At 40.6% G+C, this 26286-nt stretch overlaps 2 protein-coding genes across 3 annotated transcripts in view; both read left to right on the top strand.

Annotated features, from left to right (window-relative positions):
* LOC116265620 (deoxyhypusine hydroxylase-B-like) overlaps positions 1–25722 on the top strand; it is a 33052-nt gene extending 7330 nt beyond the window's left edge. The window contains exons 5-8 of one of the 2 annotated variants that reach the window (XM_031646355.2): positions 134–223; positions 24092–24218; positions 25156–25274; positions 25352–25722. In XM_031646355.2, the coding sequence (XP_031502215.1) occupies positions 134–223; positions 24092–24218; positions 25156–25274; positions 25352–25384 (369 nt within the window). In that variant the 3' untranslated portion in view covers positions 25385–25722. The remainder of the gene's footprint in view (positions 1–133; positions 224–24091; positions 24219–25155; positions 25275–25351) is intronic. The other variant, XM_031646356.2, reaches the window with a different exon arrangement.
* On the top strand, positions 2092–4215 carry LOC126410602 (uncharacterized). Its single transcript, XM_050080774.1, has 2 exons — positions 2092–3811; positions 4108–4215. Exons 1-2 carry the CDS (start codon positions 2806–2808, stop codon positions 4143–4145), a joined length of 1044 nt encoding a protein of 347 aa, XP_049936731.1. The 5' UTR covers positions 2092–2805; the 3' UTR covers positions 4146–4215.
* Positions 25723–26286: the final 564 nt, after the last annotated feature.

A 26286-nucleotide genomic window follows, 5' to 3' on the forward strand; every position in this document is an offset into this window, starting at 1 on the left:
ACGGCTTGTCGCTCGTAGGTTGTATGGCATCTCCCTTCCTCTCTTTCTCCCATTCTCTCTTGCTCTCTGATGCCCTCCTTTTCTCCCTTTCTCTGTTGCCCTAATATATTTTTTTCTGGCATCTCACCGGCAGGGAAGACAGGGTTGTAGCCGCCAACCCCACGGTTGCCGCTCCTCCGATCCGCCGTCGCTGTTGCTTTTGCCCTTGTATTCTCAACTTCTGGTATTTCTCAAATCTCCTTTCTTGCGATTTTAGCATAGCATAGAAGGTTCTTCCTTTCGACAGAGTCTTAAATCCCCTTTTGTTCTTCCTTTGGATTGAATGAGCATAGTTTTTACATGATTGGTTCAGAACAACAGAGAACTCAGCTGTCGCTGGGTTCTCTTCCTCCCGTTCAATTTCCTGCTGTTATAACTTCATTGGATTAAGATTAGTATCTTGGAGTAGCAAGTTGCTTTTGTGATTTAGTTAACTTTCCTTTTTTCTCTTTTGCTTTCTGTGTTTGTCTGTCATAACTTCTAACCTTGTGAAGCTCTCTTTTGTTGGTTTTGAATAAGTTTTGTTGCCTCAGACTGCCGTATTCATAGCCTTCTTTACAAGACAACCTTTTGTTAGACAAACTTCGTTTGAAGACATGTATTTACTGTTATTAAATTTGTTCTTCGATGTGCTGATTCATCACTAGAACATCTAGTTCCCACGTTGCTATAGTACAACACAACATTATTATTATGCTATTTTTTTTGTTGATCATTCATTTGTGTTACGCAAGATTCTTCGACCTCAAATATCTAGTTGTCAAGAAATGTTGTCCAAGTTATTATCACCATGGAAGACAGCGGTCCATCGAGGGAGAATCTTACGTGGACTGAAGCGCAAATGGACTATTTAGTCCAGCTTCTTGTGGAGCAATCACGCATCCCTAGAATGAAATCTGATGGAGGATTGAAGTCCAAAGCATATACAACAATTGAAAAAGGCATGATAGACAAATTTGGTCCATCATTCACTAAAGAGAAAATAAAAAACAAATTGAAGTACTCAAAACCAAACATGACAGTCATGAAAGAAATTTTGAATACAAGCGGGTTTGGGTATGACCCAATTAACAAGTGTATTGACGTCGACCCAAAAGTATGGAATGACTACATTGAGGTACGTTATAGAGATATTACTATTAGGTTATGTCTAACATGTCTTTACTACCATGTGCATCAAACATGGTTAAATTTACCAGGTTAAATTCTTCCTTGTGCATCAAATAAGGTTAAATTTACCTGGTTAAATTCTTCCTGTGCATCAAACATGACCTCAAATCGGAAGAGGGTTAAATTTCATCCTGTATTTTTTTCAGAAAAATTTACCATGGTAAATTCACCACGTTAAATTCTTCCCTGTGCATCAAACGCACCCTTAATAAGGACAGAGAAGTCGTGTATGGTTTGTTATTGTATTTCAGTGTTAGTGACAAATTATAGAGTACAAGATGTGCACAGTGAGTTGGTTCTATATGATAGTTGCTTTGGAGACATGGGAATACACGCCGCATGTTCGAGCCAGGACAACCATGCGTCCAGGTAAATACATAGAAATTTTTAATTTACTTTGCATTTGTTACATTTGATTCTTTTTTGTTGTTTTAACTTTTACATGAGATTTGTTTTATTTTTGTTTAGAATTGTGGTGGAATAGGTTTGGGCATGATTGTCCAAACCTAAGTCTTTTTGCAATTAAAGTCCTCAGCTGGACATGCAGTGCTAGTGTATGTGAAAGGAATTGGAGTGTCTTCCAACATATCCACAACAAAAAAAGGAATAGGCTCGAACATAAAAGGTTGAATGACCTTGTCTTTGTTCGATATAATATGATGTTGAAACAAAGGTAATATTGCTTAATATTTACATTTGTTTTACAATATATTTATATATAATTATATATTAACAAGTTTTCTCTTATTTAACATAGACAATTACAAAAAGCATCAGCAAGGAAGCACACATCGCAGTTTGATCCTATCAGCTTAGAAAATTTTGAAGAATTAGAACCAACTATAATTGTTAAGATGTGTTTATATTCAGTTTTAGGTTTAAGAGGGTACTTTTGTAATAACTTTTCCTTTAGATGGTTCTCTTGTAACTTCTCTCTCTCCTCTAGTCTATATAAAGAGGAGTTAGGGCAGATTTCGAGGTTAATCAAACATTATTCTTTCTAATCTTATCATGGTATCAGAGCAGCAGCCGTCTCCTCCTCCTTGGCGCGCCGATTGAGCGGCGCCGCCCGCCGCCTGACCGCGCCCATCGCTGCGCTTCCTCCGCCCGCTCGTGTCCACCTATCTCCGCCCGTCGCTGACCTCTCCACCCAACGCCTCCGCCAGTCGCTGTCCTGACCTCTCCGCCCGACGCCTCCGCCCGTCGCTGTCTTCTCCGCCCGACGCCTCCGTCAGCCGTTGCAGTCATCTTCGCCGCTGCCCGCCGTGGCTATCATTTCCGCCCGCCGCCGCCGTCCGTCGCTGTTACTTCTCCGCTGCTGCTGAATCGCCGCTGCACATCGCCTCTGCTGTCTCCACCACTCTCCTCTGCTCCGCCGCTGCTCTGCACGCTGATTTTCCTCTCAGCGTCTTTGCTGTCGTCTCTGGTATCTCTCTTCGTTCAGTTCTGTTGTTGCCTCTTCCAGCCGATCAGACTTATGGATTGCTGCCTGCGTTAACTGCTTCATGATCAGCATGTTGTCTTTCGATATGTGATTGTCTTCTTTTTGCCTGCACTTCCTATTTCGTGGCTCGGTTTCCTCCATTGTGTTGAGCGATGTCTGAAATTAGCAGCGGCGCTAATACCTCTTCCTTTGTGTCGTCGGGAGAGATGAAGAGTTCCCCATTTTCCAGCTTTATCACCAAAATGGATGGGGGTAATTACGAGATGTGGGCCATGCAAGTAAAAAGAACCTTGATCGCTCATGAGAAGGAACATCTTATATTGGAGCCCGAGCCCGTACAGAAGGTAGGAAAATATACTACTTGGTTTAAAGATAATTCGTTGGTTATGGTATGGATTGTTGGTACTTTTACTCAAGACATTGCCAATGAAGTCCTGCATAAGGAAAGTGCAAAGGATATGTGGGATTCCCTTGCAGCCACCTGTTCACAAGCAAGGAATGAAACAAGAATTATGCAGCTTCATCATGATATTCATCAGATGCGCCAAGATGGTCGCCCTCTACATACTTATTATTCTAGTCTCAAGTCCATGTTTGAGAGACTAAACAGCTACTTTCCTGCATGTAAGTGTGAACAACAGAAGGCATACAGAGATATGCTTATGGTCGGAGTATTTCTGTCTGGATTAGACTCTGTTTATGAATCAGCAAAGAATCAGATGCTCACTAGTCCCTCGATTCCTCCTATTGATGAAGCTTATAGTAGGCTAAGCAGAATTCCAATTCCTTCATCGACTGTTCTTGATACCACTTCTGCTATGCTTGCTACTCGTGGCAGAGGTGGGTCCCTCTTTGCCAGAGGACGAGGATACCGTGGCCGTGGCAATACCCCTTCGCGCCCAGTATGTCAGTTTTGTCATCGCATTGGTCACACTGTGGATAAGTGTTGGCAGAAACATGGTCGTCCAGCTGTTGTCAATCAGACTGTATTTACTGATTCTCCAGAGCAGCCTAAGACTCAGCATACTGTTTCCTCCAGTGAGTTACGTGCAGATGATATTATCTCTCAGTTGAGACACTTGATTGGAGATAGACCTCAACAAGCTCCTGATCCGACCACCTCTACTATCACTACTGCTGCCAGTGCATCTTCATCTGGTATGTATTCTGACACTACAGATTGGCTCATTGATTCGGGTGCATCGACACATCTCTGTGGAGACAAGGCACAGTTTACTTCTTATGTCCCTACTCCACCTGGTCGCTCGGTTATTCTAGCAGATGGCAAATATTCTCCAGTTGTTGGACTTGGAGAGGTCCAACTTACTTCATCATTACCATTGCAACATGTTCTTCATGCACCAGAATTCCCACATAGCCTACTATCTATCAGTCAGATTACCAGAGATTTAAACTGTCGTGCGATATTTGACTCCTCTTCTCTTGTGTTTCAGGATATACTGACGGGCAGGGTGATTGGCAGTGGCCGTGAACAGGGAGGTCTTTACAGGCTAGTGCATCCCTTTCCCTTTGCTGGGTCTACCTCTGCAGGGTCATCCTCATCCTCGGCTTATACTTGGCATTTACGTTTTGGACATCTACCGTTTCAGAAACTGCTGCATGTTCTTCCTCAGCTGTCTCCTAAGTCTTCTTTTCAATGCGAGTCTTGTCAGTTGGGCAAACACCATCGGTCATCCTTTCCTCCGCGGCCCAGTCGAAGTAGCCATTCTGTGTTTGAGTTACTTCATTTTGATGTTTGGGGTCCGAGTCGTACACCTGATCTTCAAGGTCATCGATATTATCTTGTTGCTGTCGATGACCATAGTCGTGTTAGTTGGGTTTTTCTTATGAAGCATAAATCTGAAGTGGGTCATGTAATCAAAAATTTTATCAATGAAATTCTGACTCAGTTTGATACTTGTGTCAAAATTGTGCGCTCTGACAATGCTCTTGAGTTCTGTGCTTCCTCTTTGGAACAATTTTTCAGGGATAAGGGTATCATCCACCAAACCTCTTGTGCCTATACCTCCCAACAAAATGGGGTTGCTGAACGGAAACACCGTCATATTCTTGATGTTGCCAGAACCATTATCATACATAGCCATGTTCCCCATTCTTACTGGGGAGATGCTGTTCTCACAGCATGCTATCTTATTAATCGTATGCCGTCATCTGTGTTGGGAGACCTTATTCCTATCTCTGTCCTCTTTCCTGACAGAGACTTGTTTTCTGTTCCACCTCGTGTTTTTGGATGTGTTGCCTTTGTTCAGTTGCTTGGTCCTGGGCGAGATAAGCTATCTCCTCGGGCCATCAAAACGATCTTTGTTGGTTATTCCCGCACTCAAAAGGGATATCGATGTTATGATCCTTCTACTCGTCGGTATTATGTGAGTGCTGATGTTACATTTTTTGAATCAACCTCTTTCTTCTCCCCAAATGGAACTCAATTAAGGGCGCCTGAATTAAATGATGAAGTCCAATTTCCTCTACCTCTCATGAGTTGTCCAAAACCAGTTGATCCACGTTTTGGGGCTGTCTACCAACGTCGTACTAAACCTGTTGCGCCTGTTCAATGTGCACCTGTGCCTTCACCCAGCCTGCCCAAGGTAATTCCTGACACAAACTCAACTGACAATTTTTTATGTAATGATGACATAGGAGAATGTCACGAGCATGTTCATGCTCCTAATGAACTTGATATGCCCATTGCTCAAAGGAAAGGCAAACGCAGTTGTACTTTGCATCCTATCTCTGGTCATTTATCCATGGATAGACTCACCCCTATGTACCGACAGTTTGTCAAGGGGCTGTCGGCTATTGCTCTTCCACAGAATCCCATGGATGCTCTCTCTGATCCCAAATGGGCCGCAGCTATGCAAGAAGAGATGGATGCTCTTCAGTCTAGAGGCACCTGGACACTTGTTACTCCTTCAGCTGATGCAGCCATTGTTGGTTGCAGATGGGTCTTTACTATCAAATACAGAGCGGATGGCAGTATTGACAGATATAAGGCTCGTCTGGTTGCAAAAGGCTATACCCAAACTTATGGGGTTGATTATTATGATACCTTCTCTCCTGTGGCACGACATGCTTCTTTACGGATTCTCCTTGCTGTGGCTATCAGCAAGAATTGGTCCCTCTCACAGCTTGATGTCAAAAATGCCTTTCTCTATGGTGACTTACATGAAGAAGTGTATATGCAGCAACCACCAGGGTTTGTTGCTGAGGGGGAGTGTCAGAAAGTGTGCAGATTGCGAAAGGCGATTTATGGTCTGAAACAGAGTCCTCGAGCTTGGTTTCAGAAATTGTCAGAGAATATTGAGCATGAGGGCTTCAGACGTTCTTCGGCCGACCATTCCCTCTTTGTCAAGAAGACTTCTATAGGTACGGTGATAGTTCTTGTCTATGTTGATGATATCATTGTTACAGGGGATGATGATCAGGGGATTTCCAACATCAAGGATGTCCTTGGACAACACTTTGTCACCAAGGACCTTGGTGAACTACGTTATTTCCTTGGTATTGAGTTTGCCAGAAATCAAAAGGGCCTTATCATGTGCCAGAGGAAATACGTTACTGATGTTTTGCAAGAGACAGGGATGCTGGGGTGTCGACCTGCATCCACGCCTATGGATATCAATACCCGCTTGTATGATGATGATACTGAAGATGTTGATGCGAGACAGTATAGAGGGATTGTTGGGAAGCTCCTATACATCACTGTTACTCGACCTGACATTGCCTATGCTGTTAGCAGAGTGAGTCAATTTATGGATAAGCCCAAGAAAGTTCATTGGGATGCTGCTATGATGATTCTTAGGTATCTAAAGAATTCACCAGGAATGGGACTCTTCTTTCAGAATGGTACCTCACTCACTATATCTGTGTATGTTGATGCCGACTATGCAGGATGCCCCTCGGACAGAAAATCCACTACTGGATTTTGTGTGTTTATTGGATCCAACTTGGTTACATGGAAGAGTAAGAAGCAAACTGTGGTTGCCAGATCAAGTGCAGAATCTGAGTATAGAGCTATGGCTCAGGGTACTGCTGAAGTTATGTGGGTTAGATCCCTGATGTTGGATCTTACTGTCGAAGTGCCTCTTCCTATGCAACTGTTATGTGATAACAAAGCTGCACTGTTTATTGCTAATAATCCGGCTTTTCATGAAAGAACCAAGCATGTTGAAGTAGATTGTCACTATACTAGAGACATGATTCAAAAGGGGTTTGTAAGTACCTCACACATTTCAACTACAGGGCAAACGGCTGATATCTTTACTAAGGCTCTTGCAAGGGGACCATTCCAAAGCTGCTGTTCCAAGTTGAGCCTATTTGACATATACGCTCCAACTTGAGGGGGAGTGTTAAGATGTGTTTATATTCAGTTTTAGTTTTAAGAGGGTACTTTTGTAATAACTTTTCCTTTAGATGGTTCTCTTGTAACTTCTCTCTCTCCTCTAGTCTATATAAAGAGGAGTTAGGGCAGATTTCGAGGTTAATCAAACATTATTCTTTCTAATCTTATCAATAATATTTGATGATGAAGATTTTCAATGCTTCAACCTTGAAGCTGAAGCAATAGAAGAATTTGTTGATGAAGGAGAGCTTGCTAGATATGTTGGTGAGGATCTTCAAATTCATGAAGATGAAGAAGAAGAAGAAGATGAAGATGAATATGAGAATGAAGATGATGAAGATTATAAATGAGAGTCGAGAGTGCTTTCATTTTATGTGTATTGGCATTGAACATTTTCACAATTTCATTATGTAATTGTTGACTTGTTGTGCTTTCTAGATTGATATTGTTATGAATTTTGATGTTTATGAATGATGAACGCGTAACCTTATAGAAATAATAAGTCTATTATTCTATAAAACATGTTTTTTATAAAGAACATATTATTCTTGATTTCTACTGATTTTTTATGAATTTTTCGAATTTTTTATATTTTTATATCGAACAAAGACAATGTCATTCAACCTTTTATGTTCAAGCCTATTCCTTTTCTTGCCGTAGATATGTTGGAAGATACTTCAATTCCTTTCGCATCCACTAGCACTGCATGTCTAGTTGAGGATTTTAATTGCAAAAAGTTTTAGATTTGGACAATCATTCCCAAATCATTTCATCACAAATCTAAACAAAAATAAAACAAATCTCATCTCATGTAAAACGACAAAAAGAATCAAAGGTAACAAATGCAAAGTAAATTAAAAAATTTTATGTATTTACCTGGACGCATGGTTGTCCTGGCTCGGATGGTTGTGCTTATTCCCATGCCTCCTATACAATTATCATATAGATCCAACTCATTGTGCACAACATCTTTGTGCTCTAGAATTTGTCACTAACACTTCAACACAATTTAACAAACCATGCATGACTTCTCTTTCCTTTTTAAATATAGTAGAAAATCTAATTGCAGGATTTAGATAGTAAGCTGCTGCATGAAGAGGTTGATGAAGCTGTCTAGTCTACCTTTTATATCTTCCATATGGGCATATATAACTTTTTCTTCTCTTTCAAGTTGTCTCGAATTGCCTCTTTTGCTTTATCCATAGCATCATATAAGTACCCTATGGAAGGCCTATCATCGGCGTCGGGTAACCTGAGGACTTTAACTAATGAAACACAATCCATCAGTAGGTTGACACATGATTCCCAAAATTCTTTATTAAATATAATATCCACAACTAAAGAAGATTTTCTTTTATGAGCATGTGGATATGCAGCCCATTCTTCATTAAAGAACATCTGCCTCAACGGAGTTCTTTGTTTCACTATACTCTGCATATTTAATACATTTGTAGCAAATCTAGTTTGTGCTGGTTGTATTAATTCAACTCCCTTTATAAATTTTTTCATAAAACTCAATACATATGCATGATTATAGATAAATTTTGTAATATCTTGGCATTTGTCAACAACTGATTTCATATTATACATCTCACTAACATATCCCCTGCAGCTCTATAATTTGCAGCATTTTCTGTAATAAACTGTATAATTTTTGCATGTCCAACCTTTTGTACCACATTATCAAAAACATTGATCAAAATCTCAGCAGTCTTAGGAACATTAGACAAATCAAGAGATTTCAAGAACATTGTATCTTTAGGGTAATAAACAAGAAAATTCACAAGTGTTCTTGACCATGTATCAGTCCATCCATCTAACATAATGGAGCAACCTGTTTCCTTCTAGCTTAATTCAACTGATCGCAATGTTCCATTACTTCTTTCACCGTAGCTTCAAGAATTTTGCCCCTCAACTGATGATATGATAAAATTTTGAATCTGGGGCCTATAGAAGCAATTGCATCTGTCATATAAAGTATAAACTATTTCAAATAAATCTCCATGCAGAAATGCATTTTTGACATCTAATTGGTACATATTCTATCTATAATGAAATGCAACATATATAATTAGTCGTATAGTACCCAAACATGCCACATGAGAGAAAGTTTCAAAGAAATTAATACCATACGTTTGTGTGTACCCTTTTGCTACCAACCGTCCCTTGTATCGCTCAACCGTACCGTCAGAGTTATACTTGATAGTAAATACCCATTTTGAGCCGACAATATATGCCCCAGATGGAGGATCAACAAGATCCCAAGTGTGGCGAGATAGTAGAGAGTCCATCTCCTCCTTTATTGCTTGGTGCCACTTAGAGTCTAAAATAACTTGTTCATGCGAGATAGAGACTGAAGTAGCTGACAATGCATCAATAAACTTGCACATATGATCTCCCAAATGAGATGCAGATGGACTAACAAATTTAGAAAGAGGATGAATTGTGCATTGTCTAGTCCCTTTACGTATTGTAATAGACAATTCATCAGGATGAGAAGCATCAATGGAACACTTAGGCATGTCATGTAGTTCATAACTCCATACCTCCCAAGAGCAAGACGGTGTAGGGTCATTAGATGACAGATTTTTTCTTGAATATATGAGAGGGGGTTTTAGACCGCAATGGAGGAATTGGGACAAGTGGGGGATGATGTAAAAGGAAGTGACTCAAGTGGAATAGGTGGAATTGAAAGTAGAATAGAAGGGTGGATATGAAGGACTTGTAGGAAGGAATGGAGAAGACTCAAAAAAGCTTACATCGGCACTGACAAACTCTCGATTAGATATAGGATCTAAGCATCAGTACCTATTCTGATTTCGAGAGTATTCCACAAATACACATGTAGTTGCTTGCACAGCTAGATTATCTCAATTAGGTTCAAGTCGATGTACAAAACATGTGCATCCAAATACACGTGGAAGTAAAGAGAACAAAGCCCTACTTTGATAACAAATTTGAATTGGTATCTTGTTATTTATGGAAGAGGTTGACATTCTGTTTATCAGGTAACATGCGGTTAAGATTGCATCTTTCCAAAATTTGGAAGGCGTATAAGAATAAAACATGATAGTGTGGTCTACTCTACATCCAACAAATGGTGGTGTTTTCTTTCAACCACACCATTTTGTTGATATGTGTGAGGACATGTAAATTGTGATACAATACCATGGGATTTATAGAATTCAAACATAGAAATAAGTTTAAACTCGAGAGCATTGTCAGTGTGAACAACCTTGACACAAGAATTAAATTGAGTTTTTATTTCCAATATGAAAGATTTCAAGATACAAGGAGCTTCAGATCTATCTTTCATCAAAAAAACCCAAATGACTCGAGAAAAATCATCAACAATAGACAGATAGTAACGAGATGACAACCGACTTGAGACCCGATTAGGTCCCCATACATCAACATGAACTAAATCAAATAGATTTTGGCTTGACTGACTTTGACTAAACTGACTTTGACTCGGTGAAAAAGACGTACAACTATGTTTGCGCAGTTGACAGGCTTTACACTAGATGGAGGTTGTAGAAGAAATATGGGGACATAACTACCGAAGTTTAGGGAAAAATAGATGACTAAATCTGAGATACCATTGGAATGCATTTGAAGGTGAATAAATTAAGAATGGCCCCTCTTCAACGGATGTATCCAAGAAGTAGATTCTATCTCTCTCATGGACTACACCAATCTTCCTTGCAGTCGATAGGTTTGGAAATACAAAAGTACCCAGGTAAAAAATAACTCGGTAATTTATCTTTTTAGTTAATTTGCTTACAAATAAGCAAATTATTTGAGAATTCAGGAGTAAATAGCACTTCATGAACATGTAAAGATGGAGATAGACGAACATCTCCATGTCCTTTTATTCGAGAGAGCCTTCTATCAGCCAATCGAACATGCCGTGGGGGATTAAATTTCTACAAATTTGAAATACTAACATCTTCACAAAAGTGTTTAGATGCTCCACAATTAGTTATCCAACAACCATTGTAGGGAGTTCTACCTGTAGAATATGTTGAATTTGTGATAGCAGTGGAAACCGATGAGGTAGAAGGTGCGATATTTGATCGATGCTCCATAATTAGTTCAAGTTCAACGAATTTAAATTGAGAGATGTAGCATCTACAGAAGCAGCAGTGGAATTCACCTTAAGAGCCATAAAGACATTATGTTTGGAGCTAAAATAGACGAGGATATCATAGTCGAGGATACAGAGATGTGTTAGGTTTACCCACTTTGTTCCAACACCTATCCTCTAAGTGGCCAAGTCGACCACAATATGTGCATTGGGATCTTTCAAGAGTGTTGTGCGTAAGATTTTGATATCTAATACCAAACCACCGAATGAAGTTAGATGCAAGAGGAGGAAGAGAGAAGTGGGCTGCACGTCCAAGCAAGAGAGAGATGAATGAGAGCAGCAACAAATGACGTTTGCCTCTTGTTATCATTATATACTAATCACAATTAGGGTACATCATAAAATACACAAAATAACATTAAGATTTACAAGTATGCCACCACCCATGATGTGTTGGGCGTGTGGATCAACTGTGTGACCCGATCCATATTGTACAAACTTAACGGCCCCCCTCAAGTTGTGCATGGGGTTTGATCATGCACAACTTGTTCTTCAATTCCCAGAAATGGTGCCCTGTGAGTCCTTTGGTAAAAAAAATCAGCCACTTGTTCAGACGTGGATATATAAGTGGGAACAATCTCGTCTTCCGCAACCTTTTGACGAATGAAGTGTTGATCAATTTCTATTTGCTTATGGTTGTCACAAAATAGAAATAACTGAGCAATGGAAAGAGAGAGTTCTCCAAGCAGATGACGTAACTATGAAGCTTCAACTGTGCCTGCAGCCATTGCCCTATATTCTGCCTCAGTACTAGATCTGGCAACTGCACGCTGTTTCCTGCTACTCCAACAAATAACATTGGAATCAATGAATAGGCAATAACTGGAAACTGATCGTCTTTCGTCTGGATCACCCGCCCAATCTGCATCAGTATAAGCAGAAATGTTGTGGTCATGCAAAACAGTTGACTGACTTGTGTAGATGAGTCCATCCCCAAGAGTAGCCTTAAGATAATGCAAAAACTGAGAGACTTGATTCACAACATATACTATGTCTGGGCATGTAAAAGTGAGATATTGCAACATGCCAACTATACTCCGATAGAAACTAGGATTTGGGTAGGCATCACTCCCATCAGAGGCATTTAATTTTGTGTTGAGAACACTAGGTGTATTTATGGGCTTGCAATTTGTCATACCCGCCCTATCCAAAATATCAAGAGTGTATTTATGCTGTGTAAGAGTTAATGTGTCACCTTTTCTATCAAGCTCAACACCCAAAAAATATCGTAGTTCGCCGAGATCCTTCATTTTGAATCCTTGTTGCAATACCTCTTTAACATGAGATATATGACATGAAGAGTTTCCAGTAAGAACTATGTCATCTACATATATGAGTAGCCAAGTGGTAACTTCACCTGAATGATAGATGAATAAGAAATGATCAATTGAACTTCTAAGGAAACCAACCTGCTGTATATGGAGGGAAAATCTATCGAGCCATGAACGAGATGCTTGCTTAAGCCCATACAGCGATTTTTGTAATTTGCACACTCATTTGGTTGGATCATTGGTAGCATATCCTGGAGGTTGTTCCATGTAAACTTCTTCCTTTAGAAAGCTATGAAGAAAAACATTTTTAATATCTAACTTATATAAATTCCAACCATATGAGATGGCAAGAGAGATGATAACCCGGATCGTTCCTATCTTGATCACTGGACCGAAAGTCTCATCATAATCTTCCCCGTACTGCTGAGTGAAGCCTCTAGCCACGAGTCGAGTCTTATATCTCTAGCAGTGCTTCCATCAGGTTTATACTTGAGTTTGTAAACCCATTTTGAGTCCACTACATTCTTACCATCTAGACGAGGAACAATCTCCCATGTTTGACATTCATTTAAGGCAACCATTTCTTCATTCATGGCCTCGATCCAATGTTTGTTTTTGCACACTTGCTCATAGCATTTTAGCTCCACCTTTTTGTTCAATTCTGTCATGAAGAGCTGAAAATGCAAAGAGAAATTATCATAACTTACCCATCTATCAATAGGGTGCCTCACACGTTCTGATCTACGTAGACAAGTAGTGGCAATTTCTGGATCAGTTGGAAGCCTGGAACTGATCGTCGATTGTACACCACTCCTGAAAATCGATTAGGTGAAGTCATGCTCATGCTGTTGGTCTGAGTAGATGAAGGTATGCTGTCCAAGTGTTTGTGACTGTCTCGAGCCCATTAATAGTTCTGCCACTTTGTGCGTGGTGTGTATCAGCTCCTTGGTCTAATATTTCAGCATTCAATCATGAGCCATATATACTATTTCTAACATTAAGTGTTGCATGTGGCTCCTTTAAATCCTTCAACCTGAGCTCATCAAAAACAACATGTCGTGAAATATGCACACGTCCAGTCTTTGGATTGTAGCAGCGATAGCCTTTATAATTTTCTGCGTAACCCACAAATCTACACATGACAACTCGATCTTGAAACTTATTTCTCAAAGAAACATCAACATGAATATAACAAATGCATTCAAAAACACGCATCTCATCATAATTTGGTTGTTCTTGATGTACAATAAAGAATGGAGTTTTTCCTTCAAGCATGGATAGTGGTAGTCGATTAATAACATGAACATCAGTATGGAAGGCTTCAGTCCACAAAGTCATAGGCACATTAGTGTTATGCATCATACTGAGAGCACTTTCAACTATGTGCCTATGTTTTCTTTCAGCAATACCATTCTGTTGTGGTGTGTGTGGACAGAAAATCTGTCTAGTGATCTCATGATTTAGTAAGTACTCAGTAAATTTATTTGAAATGAACTCACCATCACCATCACATTAGAAATGCACGATATTACTAGAGTATTTGTTTTGGACCAAGGCGTGAAATTGGGTGAACAAACGGAAAACTTCTGATTTGCTTTTCATGAAGTGAATCCAAGTGTAACTAGAATAAGAATCAATGCAAACAACATAATATTTACTCCCAGAAGAAGAAGAAATAGGAGCAGGCCCCCAAACATCAGAATAAATTGTGTCAAATAACTTCGAAGCTCGCTTATTTATTGATTGAAAAGGAAGAGCATGACTCTTACAAATATGACAACTTTAGCACATGCTAGACTCACTGACAGGACTTAGACTGGACTTTTGTAATAGTCCGTCTGCAACAAAACTTTGAATGAAAGACTGACTACAATGTGCTAAACGACTGTGCCAAAGAGATGACATATCATACTTTGTGATATTGACTTCACTATGACTGGGAAAGGGTGAATCTGAAACACAAGACTTAGACACTTTCAGAGCTTCTTCAATGACGTACATGTCTCATTTGCGAACACCCTCAGTGAATGTTTTCTTAGTTCGAGCATCCTTAACATAAACAGAAGAAGGAGTAAACTCAACAGAGGAATGAGTATCATCAATAAGCTTTGACACAAAAATGATATTTTTCTTGACATTTGGAACAACAAAAACATTCCTTAAGGGTATTGAGGAATGAGCCATGGATAAGTGTGCATTTCCAATATATGATATTTTGTGATCGGAACCATCTCCTGTGACGACTGAGCCTTTAGCTAAATAAGGGAGAGCACTAGGAAGCTTACCTACGTCACCAGTTACATGAGCTGCAGCACCAGAGTCCACATACCATTGTCCTTCCTCATTTTGCTTGAGATTGACTTTAGACAACGCTGTCATTAGAATCTGCTGCACATCAGGGGAAATGTTCGATGCCGCAGTCGTGTTCGAAACTGTAGAAACACGAAGATCAAGAACAAAGGAATACGATGAACATGATGTAACGTGGAAAAACCCTCGGCAAGAGGAAAAAAACCACGGACGAGGAGGAACTGGCGCCCACTAGCTACCAGACTCTCTCTCTCTTAAGATTTTCATTAACTCTTAAGATTAGGGTTTACAATGATATAAGTATGCCCAAACTAGGACATATTGGATCAGGTCCAGACCCGGACCCATACACCAAGATCCATCAACACTCCCCCTCAAGTTGGCATACATATCAAACATGCCCAACTTGGATACATTTCTCTCGAATGAAGTTGAAGATAGAACTTTCGTCAGGGCATCAGCGGTTTGGTCTTCAGACTTCATGTAAGGTAAGATTAACTATTTAACATCAATCCTTTCACGAATGAAGTGACAATCAATCTCAACATGCTTTGTTTTGTCGTGTAGAACAGGGTTGTTGGCTAAGTTGATTGCAGACTTGTTGTCACAACATCTTCATTGGTCCTTCAACCTCTATTCCGATATCAGTCAGCAATATTTTCAGCCATAGTAACTCTGACACTCTCATAGCAATAGCTCTATACTCTGCCTTTGCACTAGATCGAGAACACACATCCTGTCTCACAATAAGATTTCCTCCCAAGTAGATACAATACCCCGTGGTAGATCATATAGTATCAACACAACCTGCCCAGTCTGCATCGGAGTACCACTCAATCTCTACAGTCTCTTGTTTCACATATAAGAGGCCATTGCCAGGATTTCTCTTCAAGTAGCATAATATTCTGTCCACAGCCTTCAGGTGTGTATCAGTGGGTGCATGCATGAACTGACTCAGTACATTCACCACAAACGTGATATCTGGTCTTGTAAGGGTAAGATAAATCAACTTTTCAACCAGACGTTGATATCTTCCCTTAGTTTCTTCACAGAGCAACTCTCCATCTCTAAGACTTAGCTTGTGTCCAGTATCAAGTGGGGTAGAAGCGAGTCTACACCCCAGTTTACCAGTCTCTTTCAACAGATCTAATGTATATTTCTTTGGTTTAGCACAAGGCCAGTACTAGATCTAGCAATCTCAATACCAAGAAAATACTTCAGTTTGCCAAGATCCTTGAGATCAAATTCAGCAGCCAGTAACACTTTTAACTTGAAGATCTCCTCCTCATCAGCACCTGTGACAATCATGTCATCCACATATACAAGTAAAAGAGTGACTCTCCTTCTTTTTTCTTCACAAATAGAGTGTGGTCTCCATTCCCTTGATTGTACCCATGATGTCGCATCACTCGTCTGAGTCGTTCGAACCATGCTCTAGGCGACTGCTTGAGGCCATATAAAGTCTTTTTCAACTTACAGCATTTCTCTGGTTCTTCATATCTTGGGGGCATACGCATATGCACTTCTTCTTCGAGATCACCATTTAGAAAAACGTTCTTAACATCGAGTTGGTACATCCTCCACTCCTTCATCACAGCTAGGGACATAACAACTCTAACTGTCTTCATTTTCGCAACTGGAGCAAAAGTCTCTAAATAATCAATTCCATATTTTTGACTAAACCCCTTAGCCATAAGGCGAGCTTTGTATCTTTCAACAGTTCCATCGGGTTTGTACTTAATGGTATACACCCACTTGGATCCAACCAAGTGAGCCGCCTCAGGAATCTCCACAACTTCCCATGTCATGTTTCTTCTCAAGGCTTCCATTTCTTCTTTCATAGCATCAGTCCACTTGGAATCACTTTGAGCTTCAGCAACGGTCCTGGGAATCACAACCAAAGAAAGAGATGATACAAAACACTTGTAATCCTTGCTAAGTCTAAAATAAGATACAAAATTACCAATCAGGTGTTGAGTACATGACCTGACACCCTTTTTCAGGGCAATGGGAAGATCTTCATTTTCTTTTTCAACCGCATCTTGAGTCTTCAAGGTAGGACTTGGTTCATCTAGAGAAGGAATGACATTGGGATTGGAAGTAGATCTCGCACCACAAGTCACCTCCTCTGTCCGAGCACCTCGTCTAGAGTAGACCTGTCCAAACAAACGATGACCTTCCTTCTCAGTTCCAGTGTCACACCCTTCCTCCTTATCAGGCATATCAACAGCTGTGGGAGGTTCTCTTTCTTATAGTCCAAAAAATCTGTAAATTGAATCTCCTGACTCTGAGAATACTCTTCCCTAACCATAGACTTCTCCCCCTGAAGAGAATTCTCACAAAAGTAAGCGGCATGTTCCAAGAAGGTAACATCCCTTGTAACATAAACTCGACCAGTGGTAGGATCAAGACACCTATAGCCATTCTGAGTAGGAAAATACCCAACAAACACGCCCTTAATAGACCGGGGATCAAGTTTCTTAACATTGGGACTGTGATCATGAATAAAACACACACAGCCAAAAACACGAGGGGGGAGGAGAAAAGGTTGACGACTTCCCGGAAGTAAAGAATAGGGAGTCCGACCATTCAGCACACGACTAGGCATGTGGTTGATGAGATACGCACTAGTAAGAACTGCATCACCCCAATAGTGCTTGGGAAGATGCCTCTGAAACAAAAGGGCTCTGGTAACGTTAAGGAGCTGGTGATTCTTCCTCTCAGCCACCCCGTTTTGTGGGGGAGTATAACTATAGGACGTCTCGTGAACAATCCCCCTTTTTCGAAGGAACTCCTCAACTGACTGACACATATGCTCACGGGCATTATCCGATCGAAAGGTTTTAATAGTTCCACCATATTGAGTTTGCACAAGTAGAATGAAGGTCTCTATGATATGAGGTACCTCACTGCGATCCTTTAACAAGTACACAAAGGTGGTCCGAGAGAAGTCATCAATAAAGATCATAAAATATTGAAAACCTTGATGGGTATGAATTCTTGAAGGCCCCCAGACATCCGAGTGAACCAAGGAAAAAGCTTCATTAACACAACTAGTAGAAATAGGGTACGAATCCCTCACATGTTTGGCAAACTGACATACATCACAAGAAATCAACGACAAATTCAGAGTAGAACATAAATCGGGAAACAACTGTTTCAAAATCCCAAAAGGTAAATGCCCAAGGCGTTCATGCCAATACAAGAATGACTGAAGACAATCTTCTCTTCGCTTTTCTGTCTTGCTGATTGCTGTCATAAGAGCCGTGGCCACGCGTATGGGAAGACGATATAAGCCATCAGACGCCAAACCAATCCCAATCCTCTTCCCTGTCGCCAAGTCCTGCAAAATACAACGAGTTGCAGAAAAGATGAGTTCACAAACTCCCTTCTCCGGCCACAGAGGTAGAGGAACCATCTGCGAGAGATACTCGTTCCCTTCCAGAAGACAACTTATACTCATGAAACAATTTAGGGTTACCCGTCATGTGGTGAGTAGTACCACTGTCCACAATCCATTCCCCCACACAAGAGTTACCTTTATCCCCTACAATGGCAAGAGCATGATTAGCCTGTATCTCATCTGATGCCTCAACCTGATTGACATTGACCTGACCCAAATAAGCCCTCAGTTCCCGAAGTTTATCAGGAGAAATGGAGACCTTTCCTCCACTAGATTTTGTCTCACAGTCGGCTTCCCATTAGACGACTTCCCTTTGTTACCCTTTTTCTCTGGATGAAGATCCCAACAGAAATCCACAGTATGACCATTCTTCTTGCAGTGAGTACATCTACGAAGAGATCTAGTAGTGCCTCCAGGACCCCGACTAACAAGAGCAGATCTCTCATTATATGACATGAGATCTCTCTTTCCCCCAGAAGTAACCAGCCTCCTTTGTTCTTCAGCTTCAACACGAGAATACACATCTTCAATACCTGACACTTCTCCTGAATTCAGAATCTAGCTTCTAACACCTTCAAACTCATCATTTAAACCAGCTAAAAAGAGGAACACCCTATTTTCCCACTCTTTAGCAACATAAAGTGCCTGATCTTGAGGACAATGCCAATTAATATCAGAATAATAGTCAAGATCCTCCCACTTGGCCTTCAAAGCCCCATAATAATCTGCAACAGATAAGCACCCTTGATGAATTCCATAGACAGTCTTCATTAGTTGGTAAGTCCGGATAGCTGTTTTATTCTGGCCATACATTTGCTCCAGAACCACCCACATGTCTCTAGCAGTTTTCTTCCGAAGAATAAGGGGTTGGATATCAACGGAAACAGAGTTGACAATCCAAGTTTTTACTTGATTATCCTCAAGAAACCAAGTGTCCCACAAACCACTTGTCTCTGCCGGTTCAGGTTTCCTTCCATTGATATAGGCAATCCAACCGCGGCCTGCAATCCCCATAGTCATAGCGGCCGACCACGGGAGATAGTTCTCCTTGGTAAGACGAATAGTAGTGACTTGAACGGGAACATTCTCAGTTCTATAAGCCCCGATTTCAGATTGATCAGTGTTGACGGTGGACGAGGAAGACGCTGCCATAATTACAGACCAGCCCTACACCGAGAGCAAAAAAAAAAAAAGAACAGCAGAGAGAGCAGCGGACGCCGGACGGAGAGGATGCCGCCGGTGGAGGTAGAAGGCGAAGAGGATGCTGCCGGTGGAGAGAGCAGCGGCGAGAGCAGTGGAAAGGCACCAACGGCAGACAACTCTGGACAGCAGGGCAGCAATCCAGTAGCGGAAGGACACCAAAGCAGAGAAGGCAGGGTCGGGCAGCCAGGGCAGAGCAGACGGAGAAGGGGGAAAACGACGGGAGACCAGCAGGGGGCGACAAGGGAGTCGATGTCGTTGGACGACTTACAGGAATAATCGGGCCAAAAACAGGGACTCCACCATAGTAGAAACAGTGTTGACGACGGGCGACACAGGGACTCCACCGGGCGATGGAGTAAAGACGGGCGACACAGTTGGTGACGCTGGCGGCGACAGCAACAGTGTTCTCAGGCGATGCAGCCAGAAGATGCACCGTGGCACAACAGCCTTTGTCAGGGTCCACCGGAACTTCACAGCGGCAAGCAGGGCAGAAACAGAGTCTCTGGAAAGAACTCCAGAGGGCGTCGAGGCGTCGCCGGAATTCCAACGGCGTCGAGTGAGTCGCTGGAATAGACGCCGGAACTCCAACGGTGTCGAGTGAGTCGCTGGAATAGACGCCGGAACACCAATGGCGTCGGACGATGACCACGTCGGGCAACGAACACTAACGGCAACGGTATGTGAGTGGAACCGTCGGGCGATGGTCAATGAACAGTGCCGGCACGAGTCCTCCTCTCACATGGCCACAACAAAAACAAAACGCGAATCAGTCACGCCGGAACTTTACGACTCTGATACCATGTAGAAACACGAAGATCAAGAACAAAGGAATACGATGAACATGATGTAACGTGGAAAAACCCTCAGCAAGAGGAAAAAACCCACAGACGAGGAGGAACTGGCGCCCAGTAGCTACCAGACTCTCTCTCTCTTAAAATTTTCATCAACTCTTAAGATTAGGGTTTACAATGATATAAGTATGCCCAAACTAGGACATACTGGATCGGGTCCAGACCCGAACCCATACACCAAGATCCATCAACAGAAACAAATGACCTTGCTGCCTTATTGTCACGCCTGACCTGTTTTCCCTTGTTCTCAGGGTTATGCCAACATTCTGACTTCACATGACCTCTCTTATTGCAATAAAAACAAGTAGGGATCTTTCATGGTACATTTGCCTGTGCATTTGTGTTAGGTGTAGGAAGGATACCTCTCCCCATCCCTGCCTGTGAGTTTCAAACTCTTGGATGACTTCCTTGCAAAGCATGGGTCCTAGTGACCAACACATTGTGACTGTCAGAATGAACTAATTCATGTCGCTGTACACGACTCGCATCATGCTAAACCAATTTTGCTTTCAGGTCTTCAAAGAGGGAAGAACAGACAATACCTCTAAAACAGTGCAGAAAACATCAAATTCTGGCTCCAATCCACTCAAAGCCTGTTGTACCTTGTCCTTGTCACTAACTGGATGCCCTATGATGGCAAGCTGATCGCCGACGTTTTTTATCTCATATATACATATATTCCAAGACTGATCGTGTGCCTTGCTTGATATCCTGAAATTGCCTCTTGAGTTGTAGAAATCTCGCTTCTGATACTTGAGAATACGTAGTAGCAAGAATATTCCACAACTCAAGTGCTGAAAGATCATCATCAACACCCGCCAAAACTTCCTCTGATAGTGTGGAGGTGATATAAGCAACGAGAGATTGATCATGAGCCATCCACATCTCATATTCAGGAATGATTTCTGCAATGGTCTCTTGAACTTGCCCTGCAGCATTCTTCACCTCTCGCATAATCCATTCAGGTGGCATAGGTGTGGTGCCATTGAGATGTCCATAGAGACTATGACTTTTGATGAACGAGACTATTTGATGTTTCCATGTCAAATAATTGGTATGATTTAGCTTTTGTGAGATAAGTTGAGAGAGGAAATTGGACGACAAGATGCTGGAATTGCGGTGGAATAGATGCAATAATCAGAAAATAGAGGGAAAATAGAAATTTTGAGACTAGGGTTAGGTGGCCGACGGTAGGGCAGATTAGGACAGATGAGGGCAGACGGAAGGGTTAGGGCAGATAGTAGGATTAGAGCAGATTAGGGAAGACGATAAGATTAGGGCAGATGGTAGGATTAGGGCAAAAAGTTTGGGGATTAGGTTAGGACAAAAATTTAGAGATTAAGACAGAAAATAGAGATTTGAGGATTAGGGCAGAAAAGAAACAAAGATTAGGGCAGAAATTAGAGATAAGAAGCTCTGATACCATGTAAGATTTTGATATCTAATACCAAACCACCGATGAAGTTAGATGCAAGAGGAGGAAGAGAGAAGTGGGTTGCACGTCCAAGCAAGAGAGAGATGAAAGAGAGCATCAACAAATGACGTCTGCCTCTTGTTATCATTATATACTAATCACGATTTAGGGTACATCATAAAATACACAAAATAACATTAAGATTTACAAGTATGCCACCCCCCATGATGTGTTGGGCGTGTGGATCAAATGGGTCGGGTCTGGGTGACCCGATCCATATTGTACAAACTTAACATTGTGCACTTCGTCCTCCTCCTCCAAATGAGGCAAGTGCAGATGGCTAAGAATCATTTGTAGATGGAGGAAGGGTAACAACCAATCTATTTAGCTTGTTGAAGGCCTTATCTAGATCGGGAAAATTTGATCGTGTAAGCATTTGAGCTGTGGCTGCTGAGTAATCTAATGACAATCCAGCTAGAAATTCAACAACAATCATTTGCTCTATGTGAGACTTGAGACAATGCTTGTAGGGAGGTTTTAAGAAATTCATCTTTTCATAAGCAAACTTCAGTTTTGTAAAATAATCGGTTAAATTCTATGTCACCTTGCTGCATTTGTAACAATTCTTGTTGAACTTGTAGAATTTTGTTGATGTTCTTGTCTTGGGAGTACGTTTGTCGGAGAGAATTCCACATAGCTTTAACTGTACTACAATAGCAAAGCCCTGTAGCAATTTGAGGCTGAGTGTTATTCATAAGCCAAACACTAATTATGTTCTTTTCTTTCTCCCACTGTGCATACTTGCCAATTTTCTTTACTGGCTCATCTTCCTCCAGAATATATTTCTTCCCGTGTCCAACAATTGACAGCATGAAGGTTCTAGCCCATACATCATAGTTAGATCCATCGAGTTTGATAGTAGATCCAAAAGAAAATGGATTTGAGAAAGCTTTGTACTCTGCACCAGCATTAGTTTGCTTATTTCCAGATTCAGTTTGTAGAAATTTATTGGCAGCCAAGATAAAACCTCGAAGAAAGAAAAATCTGGAAGTCTATGAACAAATCCTTATGTAATTATGAATTACCCTTGAATGAAAGACAATAGATACTCTGATCGACCAGTAACTCCCAGTGAACAAAACTTTAGCTCTTTATCTCAGCAACTCCACGACAGGTGCACATTTGCAGGCAGCGATTACTTCAGATTCATATCTTCAAGCAATCAACAACTATCCACATATGCTTGAAGTTCCACCAACGACCTTAGTTACAATGGGTTAGGGTTTCTGATGATGTAGACATATTTCTGATAGTACCATAACCCTCAACATGCTGAGAAGAACCTTTTTCAGCCAAAAGAAAGATTATCAGCGCCCATGTGTTGATGAAGGATAAGAGAATTAAGAAGGCTCAGCAACTTAAAACAGCGTCAGTAGGGTCCCAAGACTGTCTGCTTTGATACCATGTTGTGCTTAACGTTAAACGAGCAAGAAAGAAGATGGGACAGGAGATAAGCAAGAGAAGCTAGAGAGGAGAGAAAGAGAGAGAAAAGGAAGTCATAGCTTTCTGCTACACCTCGACTAGATTAAAAGATCTAATTAGGGTTATGTCTAACCCCTTACATAAAGAGTCCAGTAAATAATTAAAAATTCAAAGAACTTCCTAATAATAAGTTTCAAAATACAGAAAACGTCAACACCAGCATGTTTTCTCAACAAATTGAATCAGACAGGTAATGATTCAGCTGAAGCAGTGATGAATTGAAAAAAATTATTCTGTGCAGCTTTTAGAAAAATAAAAAGGAAAAAGCTTAAAAAAATTTAAAATAAAAGCAGCTTGAAAATTAAGATATTTAAAAATGAAAATGTATGACATGTAGCACACTTGGACCGGACAGTGGGTTGAATCAACTTGCCACCAATTTGATTCTAATTGGATGATTCAGGCCATTTTTGACAATCCTGGGTATTATGATACAACATAACGTACATTCTGGTCTTTAGAAGTAGACTGCTAATAACAGTGCTTTTTAGCCTCTCATTTGTGTTATGTGGTAATAAGGATATTGTGTAGGTTGATTATCATGAATTCTTTAACGTTGTCTTCTGTTTGACTTATCTGGATTTTGGGGTCTTGCCATTTCTGTCCCTTACTCTTCTCTTTATCCTTTATCTTGGCTTGCCTTTTTCTTTGGTCCTCCGCTTTATCTTGTTTTCCTCTCCATGCGTATTAGAAGCAACACTGCAAGTTTTTATAAACTGTGGTCTTATATTTACTACTCTAATAGAAGCCTAGTTTCAATAACTTGGTTTCCGTCCGTTCTTGTATGATGCATGTTATAGCAATATGTCGCTGGATAAATTTCTAAGGTACCACGGAGAATTAGGTTTTTGAATCATGTTGTGGTTTATTATTGTGGTTATTCACTTGAAATAAGTTCTGGTTCTCTAATCTCGTGGTTTTCAAAATTACATCCCAGGTTGCATTTGTCCTGGGGCAACTACAGGATAGAACTGCTTCCCTTGCATTAGCGGAGATACTTAAAAAAAAGGATGAGCATCCAATGGTCAGACATGAAGCTGCTGAAGCCCTTGGCTCAATTGCCGGTATGCTTTGAGAAATAGGCAGTTTTGTTTGTTATATTTTGGAATATGGGAGATATTTTGGCCCTTCAATCTATTTATGATGTCTAAGATTCTACAGATGGCAGAGACTTTCCCTATGCCAATCTGGCAATGGACTGGAAACGTAAAGTTCCAATACTTCAGACATGCACAAAATGCCAGTCTAGAACCCGTTAGCAGGGAACTCTAGATCTAAAATGCCGCAGTCAGTAATGTGAATCCCCTTCTATGACCTTAAAGATTTGAAAGAATGTGTGTCTCATCTTTAAAATCCAGTTACTGGCCTTTCCAAGAAGGGCCAGAGGTATTGCCAGCCTTTCCCATCATAGATCCACTTTTTGTTGAAGTTCCAATTAGAATTAAAAATGAGCGAGCATCCAATTGTTTTCAGCGTTTTTTTCGAGATGCAGACATCAACGTAGAAAATGACATTTCCACTGTAGTTATTTGAGGCTAAATACCACTCTGGAATGAAGGTTTATTGGCTTTTAAGAACAGAATCTATCCCCTCTGTTGGATGTTCTTGTGGTTGTACTTCTCAGGCTTCACGGGAAAATCATTCTTGGGGAAAGGATACATGAGTTTTCTAACCTGTCTTGCAAATACTGCATGTTCTTCAATATGAAACTGTTGGGTTCGTCATGGTTTCATTCTTTACATATATCATTATTTAACGTGATGCTAGTACTTTGTAGTAACCATATGTTTCCAGTCAAAGTTTTCCCTTTTTACTTAGTACGAGAACCATTTTTGCTTCCAAATAGTTAGCATCTGACTTTGGTTTTAGGAGGATTTTCTATTATAAAACTTCTGCATGTCGTGTCATATTCATTGCTTATCCTTAATGAGTGCATCGTCGATGGTGTTGGTTAAGTTCTACAAAAGTTTGATTAATTGTTTGTTCATCATTGGATTGTAGATTGTGAAAGCATTTCACTTCTTGAGACATTCATAAGGGATCCTGAACCTATTGTTTCTCAAAGCTGTGAAGTTGCACTCAGCATACTAGAATTTGAAAGATGTGGCAAACCCTTTGAGGTAATCTTACTATTTCTGAATTCTGGATTATCGAGGTTTTGAGAAAAAAGAAATGCTAACAAAGTGCTTCCCTTCAGTTCTTTTACATGCAGGCACCAGAAGTGAACTAATGAACTGATGCCTCTCAGTCTGTGGATCCTTCTCTGCAATTTTCTCCATATCAACCATATGAGATCTGTCCTTATCTGCCAACATCCAAGTTTTATGTGTTTCCTGGCCAGATATGTCTCGAAGTTTTCAATTACAAATTTTCCTTGAAGCATCAGCCAGCCAATCAACTTGGACCCTGACTGTTGATGTGGTAGTTTGTTTTTGTGATTACATTTATCATCTCTTACTTTCATAGTTGATGAGTTCTGGTTCATACTTCAATGGACGTACAATATACTAATTTGATGAAATTGAGATATAATAGTGACATACATCTGCTCAAGTTATCTTCATCTTACATATGCATCCATTGTGTTGATTTTGCAAGGCAGCAGATGTGTTCCTTTTGTGGCCATATTGGTTCTCCAAAGTCATTGAGAGATGACAAAAATTAGTATTTTTGCGCTGCTTGTACAGGGAAGTTTGGCAACTCCAGGCCAGGTCGTCAACGATAGTTGGGAGTTTGGTACATTTTTTTATCTTCAAGGCTTTGTATGTGCCCTGGTTCGATCTTTTAGTTTAGAAGTCAGTGTCTAGTAAATGTGTGACCCTCTGGCCTGGTGGAGAAAACATTTTCACATTTTCTTTTCTTTTTCTTTTTCTTTATCTTTATATATATATATATATATATATATATATATATATATATATATATATATATATATATATTGGTGTACACGTCATGTGTGACCCCTGGGCTGGTGACACAATTTTTTTTCTTTTTTGGGTCATGTGAAACATTTGAAGAGAAAATTTACCTCCAACAGTGGGCCGCTCAAGCAATGGGTTGCAGCTTTAATTAAAAAGTACAGCGTACTGAATGGATATCAAAAGGCTTTCTTAAAGGAAGAGAACAAAAGAT

This window comes from Nymphaea colorata, chromosome 12, assembly GCF_008831285.2.
Source record: "Nymphaea colorata isolate Beijing-Zhang1983 chromosome 12, ASM883128v2, whole genome shotgun sequence".
In the NCBI taxonomy this organism is placed as follows: domain Eukaryota; kingdom Viridiplantae; phylum Streptophyta; class Magnoliopsida; order Nymphaeales; family Nymphaeaceae; genus Nymphaea; species Nymphaea colorata.